The 13,670-nt window shown below is 38.1% G+C and overlaps 1 protein-coding gene across 10 annotated transcripts in view; it reads right to left on the reverse strand.

Annotated features, from left to right (window-relative positions):
- The window catches only part of HERC1 (HECT and RLD domain containing E3 ubiquitin protein ligase family member 1), a 101,489-nt gene that overhangs the window by 59,447 nt on the left and 28,372 nt on the right, over positions 1-13,670 (reverse strand). For all 10 annotated transcript variants that reach the window (XM_032122726.1, XM_032122725.1, XM_032122731.1 and 7 more), the window contains exons 2-11: positions 9,508-10,463; positions 8,220-8,315; positions 7,721-7,915; positions 5,869-6,180; positions 5,451-5,547; positions 3,745-3,888; positions 3,051-3,178; positions 2,077-2,221; positions 1,811-1,982; positions 587-721 (exon numbers count right to left, since the gene is read on the reverse strand). In XM_032122726.1, coding sequence (XP_031978617.1) covers positions 587-721; positions 1,811-1,982; positions 2,077-2,221; positions 3,051-3,178; positions 3,745-3,888; positions 5,451-5,547; positions 5,869-6,180; positions 7,721-7,915; positions 8,220-8,315; positions 9,508-10,437 — 2,354 coding nt within the window. In that variant the 5' untranslated portion in view covers positions 10,438-10,463. The remainder of the gene's footprint in view (positions 1-586; positions 722-1,810; positions 1,983-2,076; positions 2,222-3,050; positions 3,179-3,744; positions 3,889-5,450; positions 5,548-5,868; positions 6,181-7,720; positions 7,916-8,219; positions 8,316-9,507; positions 10,464-13,670) is intronic.

Consider the following 13,670-nt stretch of genomic DNA (forward strand, 5'->3'; position numbering starts at 1 on the left):
CTTAAATAGAGAAGTGTATTTGTGGACAATGGTTGCAACAAACATTCACTTTCGATTAGTAGTCCCATGAATTATGAGACAAAACCATCCCAAAATACAGAAATAAACAATAATATTATACACAGAGGGGGAAAAAACCCCAACTTTTAAGAAGTAATAAATGTAATCTTCTCTCAGAAGATTTAGGAGTACAGCAATTGGGTTAAAAACAAAGTCTAGATATTCATTTCTAGTCCTCTTAAAAAGAATTTGAGACACTGGTTACAGGAGTAAGAACTGACAACACAGAAATAGTAAATACATTTCAACTACAAAGAAAAACATGTTTCAAAGGAAAACCCTGAAGTAAAGCATGTAATTCACTGCATAATGAAAATACATTTCAGACTAAAGATCCTGCTACATTTGAGACACTGTAAAGCTCCTCTGTTATACACAGACACTAGAGTAATTCAAAACAAATGGCACCTGAGTGAGCAGGTTTTTATGTTTGTTAAAGAACAGACTAACCAGGACTAAGCCATTCACCACTGCTGGAAAGAGAAAACAAATATAAAGATCTGTAACATGCATATGCTGGACGTACCTTGATGAAGGAAAAGGAAGAGGAGGAATTTCACTGTTAATTTTGTCACAGTAGTGCTCGAGAAAAGAACGAAGATGTGAAAAGGTACTTTCTTCAAGGTCGACACAATAGGGTCTGTGCCATGCCACAACTTGCCTGGAATCAAACATCAAAGTAAATTACCTTCTGGAAATGCTTTAACTGCTTTAATAAATTAACAGTTTAACCAGGTTGAATACACACTGCAACTAAACCGGTTTCTTTCTTAGAGCAAACTAGTACAACTATGGCAGACCAGCTTCCTGACCCATGAAAGTATTCTCTACTCTTTTTTCTGTAAAACTCTTTACAATCAAACGCTTCACATTTATGCAGAAAAACACCTCAATGCCATAAACCTGAAGCCATATGCATTTAATCTGATTCATGCAAAGGCTGACCAGTACTCACAAAGCTGGTTTTAGTATAAATGCCAGATTAAAGACTTTGATAAAATGAAGGGAGAATTCAAAAGGGGAACTACCACTTGGTCCTATTTGAGTCTCACTATTCCCTTAGTTGATAGCTCCCTTGAAAACAGGGCATTTGAAATTCTTCTTGAATTATCCTCCAAATACTAAGTTTGTCTGTTCCTTTTGTTAATCCATACATAAAAGTTTACTGGTTTACTTCAATCACTTGCTAACATCTTTGGTGTAAAAGTATTATTTGAGTTACTATATATTAATAACCAAGCTATTTATTTAGGTACTTATTTTTACTTTAACATGTAACTATACAGAAATTTTTTTAAATCTCTCAATGCACCTCAGTAATTTGTCTGAACTTCCCCCTTTCCCAAAGTCTCCTGATTAGTGTACTCCTTACTACACTAAAAGAAACTTCCCAAGCCATAAAAAAAAAATCCCCTCAGAAGCAAAAAATAAAAAATACTGAGTTGTTTCACCTTCCCACTAACTTTTTAGTAAACAGAGGTAGGTTTTGTCTAACTGCACGAAAGAAACACCTCTTTCCTATACAAAGAAATATCCACATCTTTGGTGCTGATACATTTTCACTTGTAACATGCAACAATTAGAGAAGATGAAGGAGGAAAGAGGAGAGGAAGAAGACTTTCCAGACCAAAACGTTACAACAAGAATGCTTGACACACATGATGTGGGAACACCTTCAGGAAATAAATGTATTCCAAAGTGGACTTGTATAAAAGAATAAAATTATATCTGTCCCAAATGTCATTGTTACCTGTCCCTTGGAAGAGCTGTCCAGGCAAGGCTATGGGATGTTCCTGCTGAAATCTGTTGAATTGCAACTCCATCTAAACCACTTACTTTCTTCGGTTTAGTAATGGGGCCAGTAGAGTTTCCCTGACCACACTGTCCCATTGAATTGTTACCCCAAGCATAAACTTCATTATCTATAAACATAAATAAAGCAGAAAACAAAAGCTGAGATACAACTGCTTTTGATCAAGAAGAGGATTATGTATTTTTACACCTTATTCTCTTTACCATGAGAAAGTGCCAAACAGTGACTGTCCCCAATGGAAATGTCAACTATTCTGGTAGCAGCCAGCTCTTCAATGAGCTTGGGTCTGAGAGCAGTTGCCTCCGAAGAGCCACAGCCAAGGCAGGCCCCGCAGCCCCACGCATAAACCTGGAGCAAACCAACCACAAAATAGACACAGGTCAGACTTCTGTTACTGGTGAGCACAACAAACAACATTCCAGCAAACCACCTGCACAATAACTGCAATTACACTTTCAACACAACTTGCACAGGACTTTCCTGACTGGAACACACATCTCATCAAGTGGGCATTCCTTCCTCCAGCCACTGAGGTGACTGGCCACAGAGCACAGCACTGGGGAGGCTGCTGCAGGAAAACAAACTGCTACAGTGAATGTTAACATTCCAAATCTGCACTTTGAAAATGCACTGTCTCTGAGTCACAGAGCTGAGGGTGGGGAGCCCAGGTGGGTTACACACATGGAAATGCTTACTGGATTACATGCATCCATCATACCAGGAAGGGCCCCCCTTTACCACCTCAACATTTACCTCCAACGTCTCCTGAGATTTTTCAGATTAGAAATAAAAGTTGTAGTTAACACCTATATTCTAATATACACATATATTTTAAAAACCTATTAAACCACCTAATCACCTGAGCGGGTTACTGTATTAAAAATTACAAGGATTTCACTGCTGTTTGTTTCTTGAATCCAATTTGATTTTACGCTGGTTACATTTATTAACCTAAAAATACTATGTTTTCTGCGACTAAGCAAGAATCTTGAAAAGCACATTTTGAATTACTCTTGTGCATTAGGTACTTCAATCTCTAATCAAGGACTTCACTTCTACTTAAGTACCAGTTGAACATCGTCCCAACAGTCAAAATAATAAATATTGAGATAATGTGAACCCACACCACCTTGTTCACCAGCTCTCGTAATTTGAGTGAAAACTTGGCTTTGCCTACCTGCCCTGTTGATGTCAAGGCAAGTGAAGACTGGCTTCCAGCACAAACTTTTCGAATAAACATTCCTTGCAAGGCTTCTATAACTTTAGGTTTATATACTCTATTTGTATCTCCATGGCCAAGTTTGCCTGCAAAAGGAGGAAACACAACTGGAAGGTATTTTCAATGGATAGACAGTAATTAAAAGTACCCCAAAAGAATTCTTTTTGGATTACCAAGAATGTCAGAGTGGATTTTTAAAATTAAAACATATTACATTATTTTTAAAACTTATTCTCTTTCAATTACAGTAATTAATTGCAGACTTAAAGAAATATATATTTATTATGGACTAATTTAGAATTTAAATACTAATCCCAGGCAGTTTAAATGTAATAGTTTGTAGGATGTGAATAGCTACTGTCATATCATGAGTGAGCTTATTTGAAAGTCGTCAGCACATTTTTTCCAGAATTGTTCATCCATTCACTGACCTTTCTGTGCTGTGAAACCCCTCCCCTGCTGAAAATCCTTTTTTAAACCCCATAATCTTGCAGGTGAATTTCAAATATTGTATTTAGATTTTATAAAAATCCTTTCCTTGAACAGCTACCAAATGAGTAATAAAAACCACAACCAAACTGCAAGGAGTACTAAAACTATGAGGCAGATGGAATAAGACAAAAATTACTACCAAAACATTAGTTTTACCTACCATTGTCTCCTCCTCCAAACGACCACACTGTTCTCCCATCTTTAGACAGAGCTATTGTGTGTGAACTGCCACAGGAAACCTCTCCTACATTGCTAATATCTTTTACTAAAGTTGGAATGTTGCGGCTGTTGCTGTCACCATGACCTAAGGAAAAATGAAAAAAGTATTTTCTTTTTGTGAAGATTTAAGTTCTATTTTGTTTTGCAATCTTAAGATTTTGCAAATTTCATGTATACTGCAGTCACCACAAATGATGATTTCTGCCCACTTTTGGAAAGATTCATAGTAAGGTTTGGAAGACATCTGTGGTAAAGTTAAACATTTAATCTTTATGACATACTCCAGAGCACCTGTTCGTATCTCACTGCTTCTGAAACTTATGACTATTTTCTACCTAGCTGAAAAGAAATAAGAAGAATTGCTAGTACAACTGCCTTTAATACCAGCTGATTAGGTAGCTAGACTTCCCAATACCGGGCAGCAGGTATCCTGCACAGCATGAGGAAGCTGCAATAAGGGCACTTTGCCACTCCCATCAATACTGCACAGACAGGACAGATCAGCCCCTCAGCTGCCTTTAGACAGCCACAGTTCTAACGGGTCCTTTCTGCAGAAACCAAATACATTACAGTTATCACCTACTTTATAAAAAATTTTATTTCTACTAAACTACTAAACTAAATTCTGTGGACATGGAAGAAAAATAGAGAAGAGAGGAAAATTAATACCACTGGTATCCATAACTGATTAAATACGAACAACTCCCTATAACTTAATGAAACGTTACTTTTTAGCTGTGTGCTGGAACATTGCACACTCCAAGACCCCCCCAAAAACATCCAAACTCCATATTAATCTAAAACTCAAGGAGAACGTTTCCACAATTCCCACCAAAATTCCAGTTAAACCTTCAACACAGAGTTCTTAACAACAGGGATAACACTCAGAACTTCTACTGATGCCCTTGAAAGCTGTAACTGTTAAACACTGTTCTCATCTTCCACCCCTGCCACTTGCCTGCTTTCACCCCTCTATACTTGGTGACTATGACACTCAAAGAAGAGAAAACAGAAGGGAACTAAAGCCCAACTTGAAACAATTTTCTATGCAAAACCTGTTGGTTCAACTGAATCTGCTTAAGAAGGGTGGTTTTATACCAGGCATAGCATAGCAGCTGTACAGCAAAGATGATGAAACAGACAAGTGAACTTGAAGCACACAGTATACAGGGTTTCTTGTTTTGGTTAAAACTAACTTTTTAGATGTATTACAGTAAAAAGACACTAAGCCATTACGGCAACTTAACATCAAGTATCCTTATCAGAATCAGACTCTTGATACTATTAGCCAGTTACGGCTGACCATTCAAAGAATCATTCTACCATCACACTAGATGAGGTTTATCTAGAAATCCAGTTTATTTAAAATGTCTACTGTTTACATTCCAGCGGCATTAGCAACCATATAGTCTTAGGAATGAATAAAAGCAGCTTGCCTTGAAATGAAAAATCTTAAAAAACTTTGTAAAATTAACTGCATTAAAAACTTTTAAGAGTCTTCTGCACTGGTAACCTGTATGCACACACCTGAGTACATGTATATGGGTACATAGAGGGGACAATTAGAGGACAAAGTAAATAGATGTATAAAATCATTACTAGACACAGGAACTTTTCCAAAAGCATCTCAAGAAATTTTCAAATTACCTAATCTTCCAAAGTCTCCTTCTCCCCATGTGTACAGCTCTCCATCTTCTGTAACAGCAGCACTGTGCCTGTAGCCTGCTGACACACACACTACCACCTACATTACACACAAAAAGAAAGATTAAGTTTTTACACAAATCAGTAGGAAGTCTGAAAGCTTGGGAGAGTCAAGTTTCAGAAGGAGTCTACATAAACTAACTTGTTCATTCCCGTGGATCAAGTACATACAATCTTTGCAATCTTTTCTATTTATATGACAAGGGGAAGTAAGTCCATAAAAAGGCACGTTTATATGTAAAACTGCTAATGATTTATTTATCAAGTAGCTTTAACATCATGATATTTTATATATTTCAAACTTTACACAACATCCCTACTGAACAGAAATAAAACAGGTGCTCTACTATACAAAACATACCTTTCCTTGCAGGGGACCCTGAATAAGTTTGGGATATTTCTGCGTTGAACTATTTCCATGTCCCAGTTTTCCGTAGTCACCGTCACCCCAGCTGAAGACTTCCCCTTCTGTTGTAAATGCTAAAGTGTGACCATCAGATCCTTTTGAAGATGACACCTTTTTAATAGACCTATGAGGCTCAAAAGTCAATTTTTTCAATGTGGACTGATTATTGGAGTCTCCCAGTCCCAGTCTCCCATAGCTGCCTTTCCCACAGGCTCTAACAGAACCATCCGTAGAAATGACAAATGTACAATATTGTCCAGCTTCAATCTACAAAGAGAAAAAAGTACAGAGAAATGCAGAGATTAGATAAATCAAAAATTCACATATAGGTCTAGAACTCTGTATTTTTAAACAGAATTTCAGGTTTCTTCATATAACATAATGTAAAAATTAAAAACAATTTGGACTTCAGCAAGCAGTAGAACCAAAATTATTGGAAAATATTTTATGATTAAATCTATTTTCATGACTAAAATATGTAAACAGCGATTATTTTATCCTTATCTCTTCTACAGACTACAGAACTTGTGCTGCATTCAGATCTCCCAAACTCATGGCTGGAAATCTTAACTTTTTTAAAGCAAAAAAGACAAAGTAACAGCTTGATAAAACACTGTAGGTTTTGCTTAATTTTAATCAGTACCTAGTGGTAACATTACAGAAATATGCCAAATGCTAAAAATCCACTCACTTGAGACTACGCATTTTAATTACGTGAACATCTAAGAAATAAGATTCAAAGCTTTTAAGAAAATATGGACTTGCCCCTATTGGGAAGTCAGCGCTCGGCTGAGGAATGTCCCAACTGCTAATGGACTAACACAGAAATAATTCCCTATAGGAATCTTAACACAGCAGAAGCGCAGAGCAGGTTCCATCTGAAGCATAAAAGCACATCATAAAACAGCCCCATTTAACAGGAATTAATGTCTTCATCTAGATAATCCTACAACAATCATCAATGAAGGCTAAGTGGAAAAATCACATAAATCTGTTGTAGAGTTGTATACAGAACTATTAAAAGAGTAACCCATTCATTCGGATCATGCATTCCATTCTTGTGTATTAGTCTTCTGAATGTTTTGAAAGTTTTCTGAATGGATAAACTTGTTTTATGATTTCCAGTCATGCAGCCCACTGGAATACAAAATACATCAGTGACGTCCATAGAAACTATTTCAGAAAATGCACCTAAATTGTCTAGTGACCAAAAAAGTGCTTTTACTTAAGTAAACACTGCAAAGCCAATATAGTACCAGAAAAGCAAACTATTATATTCTGGGTCACACATCAGTTGCAACTGCAGAATCTGTGACTGAGAGCAGAAAGAGCATGCACACTGATTTCAGAAAGCTTGCTAAGGTTGCTATGTCAGCAGCTAGCCCAGTTTGAAGTTTTAGACTTGGCAATCTTGGGTGTGAAAACCACCAGTGGAAAAGAATATGGAGTAGTTAAGACACCTTTTAACCAACATTAAAAAAACTAACAACAACAAAAAACAAACCAACAAAATCAAACCCACCCAAACAACTACAGGCAACTGAACTTGTCTCCACAGAGCAAGTCAGGTCATTCTTGTTACATGGATATTTATCTGTGTGTCATTAGAAACAAACCAGAATGTTTTTCCCAGGCATCAATAAAAGTAGCAAGATACTCACAGTAAAATAACATGTGTGACCAGTTCTGAGCATCATCCCTTCATTACAACTTGACACGCAGAAATAAAGTACTATCTTTCAATTTTATACTGTGACTATGAAGCTGCTGAATGTTACATAATGTACCACTAATAAATGTCACTCACCGTCTGTGCATCAGAAAAACTTGGAGCAAGCTTGGGTTGAAGTATTTTCTCTTGAGTTCCTTCTACCAGCTGATGACTGCTGTTACTGCCCCACACATACACTTCACAGGTCTCCGACACAATGGGAGCATCTCCCGTTTGAATGCTGTCAGGGCTAGCACATGTCCTAGAATAGTCTGAAGCCATTCGACAAACCTGTTCAAACCAAAGATTTATTACACAGTAACATTTTATACTTCTTCCTATACAGTCACGATGTTGAATACAGCTTTAACTGCCCCTCAACGTGGTAACTGCCTAAAATACAAATCACAATGACCACATCATTAGCTTGCCCAAATGACTGTTTCACTACATCTTAGTTTTTCAATGTTTTTTTCACCTCTTCTGCCCCAGAATAATTTGGCCAAGACTGGACTATGGCCACATGTGCACACCAATCACATGTTTGAAGGGGAAGTAAACTACAATAACTTAAAAAGTTTTTTTCAAGACATACCTCTTCAAATAAGCACAGAGCTGCCTCATACAGAGAACATAAGCCATCAGATGTTCTGGTTGGCTCTCTCCACTGACTTCGATCAGCAGATGATCCCTGCAACGTTTAAATGTTATTAGGAGAAGCACACTTCCAATACAGCAACAGTCCACCTGAACAAAATACATTAGGGATTTGTTCTTATAGCTAAGCAGAAATGAATGGCTCTTTCTATAAGCATAAGTACACTACCTCTCTCCTGAGCTGTGATATCTGCATACGCTTTAGGAAAACCAAACTGTCACAAGTGCTAGTCCAACATTGTTACTGATTCAGTTTTGTGAAAGTATCTGTGTTTAGAGTTAATTTCTCCTAATACTATATTGTAATGAAATGCAAGTTATTTGTGTTTAAAGTGATAATTATTTTGAAATTACTACTAACAATTAATGTTTACATATCTTTCATATTTTGGTCTCTAATTGTATATATAGCCCAAAACCAACAACAAATAAAGTTGCCCATCAGGACATTTAATCCAACTCAGATACTGCCACTGCCATGCTCTTCTCACGGACTCCATTCTTTAAAAAGATTTTTTAGATCTTCTTTAGAATCTTTTTTAGATTTTAAGGTTTATGTTTACTAATAAGCACTATAAGCTTGAAAGAAAAGAACGACCACTTGAGGGGAAAAAGTCATTCCCTGTTTCAGTCTGAGCACATGAAGCAGAAGCTTGGAACAGCTTCCGACTGCATACTGTGCAGTAATTTCATACCTTTAAAAGTAATATTCATCTAGGACCAGAAGTAAGCGCTCAACATACAAAACAGTGTGCCACACTTCCAATTTAGCTCATTTTCTTACCACATTAATTTCTGAGCATCAGCAAAACTGCTGAACATCCTGAAGATGTATAAGCAGAGGCCCAGGTGAATTAGGGAGTAGGAACGTCCAATAAAAATAACAGGAAACAAGGTGTGTTATAAAACTTTGAAATTTCTAACTTTTTTTGCTATGAACTTAAATGTACAAGTCCAAGTGGATCAAGTATGTCCTCAATTCTTTCCCTGAAGTTAAAGCATAACACAAAAAATGACAACACAGAGATTATTTACCATTTCATCTTTACCTATGAGGAAGCAGGTGGGCAGGAAGGGAAAGAAAGAGATGGTGAAAATACAGGGGAAAATAATTCACAAAAAGCCCCCTAACATACTCAGCAAACTGGCATTCGGTGTGGAGAAACTATTCAATTAAGAGTGCAACCACACTGCAGTGCAGAAAGACCAAAGCTGGTTATACCTACCAGAGATCGTCGCATCTGGGTCAATATACTCATAAAGCAATCAAAGCTGATCATCCCTTCTGGACTTTGCAGCAACTTGGTTTTCTCCATGGTGTTTACTACAGCTGAAGCACCTAAAGCCATTTCTATCCATTCAAGAAGGTATCTCAAGGCACCTCGTTGGGCAGCCAAACCAAGAAGCAACTCAGAAGCTAATCTACGACCTAAAGTATCTGCCCCAGAGTTCGGAATCGTTACTCCTTTAAGAAAAGCTGTTACTTGTGACAAACAATCCAAACCCATTGGTGGAATCTTGCTTTCATTTGCTAGAGATAAAGGTGGTAAAGAGCTCACAACTTCTATTGCAGTATGGATAACATCATTGCAAAGACTGAGGCCAGGTCCTGCCGCAGGCATCATCCAGCTTTGTCTCAGCAGTGCAAACAACAAGCTCAATCCAGTCCGAACTCCCATTTCTATGAGTGCGTCTGTACTTGATCTTGGGCGTTCACTGACAGAGTGCACATCCGTGGATCCAGAACTGCTTTCTGGTGAATGCTGTTGCTGTTTCACCTTACCCTTATCGTGGTATTTATTAGAAAGTGCATAGAAGACACGCTGCAGCACAAGGAGACGCTTTCGAAGAGCTCCAGCAAATGGAGAGTCTGAGCACACCATCTTTGCCAGTGCCAGCTGGCTGCTAAGAAGTGCATCCAAGTAGTGGTCCTGTTCATCACTAGATAGAGATTCCCGCTCAAAATCTGGTAACTGAGGTCCTTTGAGGCACAGAACCTGCTGGGGCAATGGCACTACTTCTTTATTGCTAACTAACTTAGCATACAAGACAGAAACTCCCTCCCTTGTTGCAATAGATTCACTGTCTTCTGTGATCCAGGAGCTGTTCAGGTGTTCAAGCCATTTCAGCTTCACAGGTGGGACCATAGCTGCCATGCTGGTTTACTTCTTTGCCATTAGTCCTGAAGATGAAAAAAACTGTCAATAGGTGTGCAACGTTATCTACAGATCTTATTACTCACAGCAGGACAAATCCAAATAATCCTTTCAGAAGGAAAGCAGCAAAAGATTAACCACCAAGAATTACCAAAGTTTCACCATCTGACCTACATGTTTGTGCAACTTACTTAACATGATGTAAGAATTTTAGCGTAAGTCAGTCTACATTTTCTAAATCCATATGCACAAAAATTCACACAAAGCAAATTTAATTCTGCTAAGTGACATGAACAGCATTTAACAGATAAGGCAATTTAAGATTTAGATGTCAAGAACCACAAAGGTGCAGGGCTGATAAACGTATCTCAGCACTATGATGATTTATGTCTGCAGGATCATCCACGTAATGGTATGATATTTTGCTATTATATGTGAATAAAAGATCATAATTCCAAAAACATACACTGAGTTCGAAAAATTTCTCACATACAAGAGCATGGACTGACCACAACTAGTTGAGTCCAGACTTCTTCTAAGTCTATGTCTGAGAAAATTTTTAAAAATTAAAAAATTAAAAGAACATTCTGATCCCAAAGAGACACTCGAGTTACTAATTTTAATGCTGGTAGCATTTAGAACTTCAGTTTCTTCAAGAGGATTCTTGATGTCAAGTCTAAACTTTGCCAAGCTAATTTATAGCTTAATATGCAAAGAGGCTTCTTCAAAGGGACTGTTTTCAAACTGCTCATTTTAAAAGAATTTTCTTTAAAGTAATGCTTTATCTCCTATTATACAAAACAGATTTGTTTAATTCCTGTTTATAATCATTAACCATGGGTTACATAGGTTCTGATTGATCACTTTCTGTTCTTTGACCCTTTAAGTCCTAATGTATTACAGTTTCACCAAAAAGTACTATAATTTCTTGAAGGAGAGTTTTGTGTCCTTTGGTAGTAGTGTGAGCCCTATTTGATCTAATTTCAAACTAAACCCCTGGGGGTGGAGGGAGTCTCTGCCATGCAGTGAAAGCCAGTGTTGCTGCCATGCCATGCTTGTAGGGAAATGGGTTACAGGCAGTGCAACTCGGTCCTCGTTTTGTCTTGACATTTCACACTCAAAAAACATAAATTAAAAATATAAAGAACTACAGCTCTTCTGCCAATATATCTGCCCAAAAAGCACATTGTGTGCTATTAATCACCTGCTTTTATTTCAGCCAAATTTTCCCAACAATAGATTAGTATCTTCATAAAAAGCTTTATGTGAGCCCCAGTGAGCCTTATCCAAGTAACTTCTGTTGCACTACAGCAGACCCTTACCCAGGTCTATCCCACAGAAACTGGAGCCACAGCTGGTAAGTACCATTCAGAGCAGCAAGCATTCCTTGCATTTCATACAAGACACACCTGTCTACTCACACCACAAAACTCCCCAACAGCTCAGCCTCCAAGTGACACAGACAGGTACTATTACACTCAGGACCCTGTTTACTAAGAAAGGGCAACATTGTCTCACTTGTCAGAAAGGATTTGCTAACTACCATTTGATCCTAATAGAAACTGTAAGGCCAATTAAAGAAAACGTCCAAACTCTGGTCTTACCTGATGGAGTTTGCACCTTCTCAAGCAAGAGGTAAAACATGAGGATGTAACTCCATTAAGAAGTTCCCTGAACAGACTCATTCATGGGCTTTATGTTATGCTTTCACCAGCTACTCTTCTTTCAGAAACTTCAAAATGTGATCATGTACCTCAAAGGTGCAAATACTGCTGCTTTTCCTGAAAACTGATAGATTTTTTCCCTCCTGCCCTTGTATGCATCTCCAAAAATAGAGACTGAATCTTGAAGCTGAGCTCTTAGCAGCGCCCTAGTCTCCTACTGCAGCTTTTGCAAGAAATACATTGGTCTACCTTGAAAATAACATTCAGCTTCATGTGACAGGCAGAAAGCTTTAACCAGACACTGCTGGTAATCCTGGAAATGCGCTCTGAATGCAAATCTAAATGATCTCTGTCTCTGCATGAACAACTACAGATCACTGAGGTTACACAGAAACCAGGTAACAGTGGTAGCACAATGCATAGGTAAGGTTTACTTCCTCCAGCTCATTGCCACAAACACAAGGTTTATAATTGCTCCAGAGCCTGGACACGAACATCTCATTTCTTTTTAGGGCAGGCAAAAAGAAAATACATTTGGCTTTGAAAACTCAAGTGAATGCTCACTGCTGTTTCACTATATCTGACCACTGCAGGGTCAGGTGAACATGTGGAAGGTACCAAGTGTGCAGGGTGGGCCAGTCCCACAGGGTGCAGGCCTACACACTTTCTGAACACGCTGATCACATGGCCAAGCACAAAGGGACAAGCCAGAAGCATGTGACAAGAGGAGAAAAGTACTTTTCTTTCATCATCATAAACTTAAAACCATCTAAATGTATAGCAACAGCTTTAATCAAGTATTTCAACACTGGAAAACTTAAAACACATCAAACTCAAGTGCCCAGAACGTTCTGGGATTTCTATGAAAAAAAAAATTTTTTAAAAGCCCAGCTCCCCTGCCCTTATTCTTTCCTTTCTCCTCCTGCTCCTCAGGGAAAAAAAGAAAAAGTAAACTGTGAGGATGTGGAACACAACTTATTTGTCGTATCTTTTAGAACCACAGTTCCTGTTGAGGAAATCAGCATTTTGGGGGAGTAAATGTTCACAAATATTTTACTGTTGCCAACTGGTAAGTCAACTAAAATGGGACTCAAAACTCATAGCTGAACAAGGATTCCAACAATGTTACCAAATTTAACACCTATTTCAAAAGCTTACTCCAGGGAACAGTGGGGACAAAATGTATACATCAAACCCTAAAAGCCAAGTTCTATGCATCCTGGATGAAGAATTTTTCTTTCAGAATAGCAGTGGCAGCAACTTGAGCTGCAGGGGAAGACGTATGAAGGTAACTAAGCCCGCCTTCAGAGCTTGTTCGTCCTGAGAACCACAGCCAGTGCTGCAGCTGAACTCAAGGAACGGCTCAGGTTCATCAAATCCTCTACTGGAATATGTGCACAAACACAGGGAGAGCTGTTGTTAGCCATCACTGCACTGGACGCCAACTATTGTTTGTTTCTCTTACATCAGATGAAAGGGAATGTGAGGAAAAGAATTTTAAAATGAAACCTGTGAAAATACGGGAAATATAATTAGGGAAGGCTTTTGCCTGAGCTAAGAGGAGAGTAA

This window comes from Corvus moneduloides, chromosome 13, assembly GCF_009650955.1.
Source record: "Corvus moneduloides isolate bCorMon1 chromosome 13, bCorMon1.pri, whole genome shotgun sequence".
NCBI lineage: Eukaryota > Metazoa > Chordata > Aves > Passeriformes > Corvidae > Corvus > Corvus moneduloides.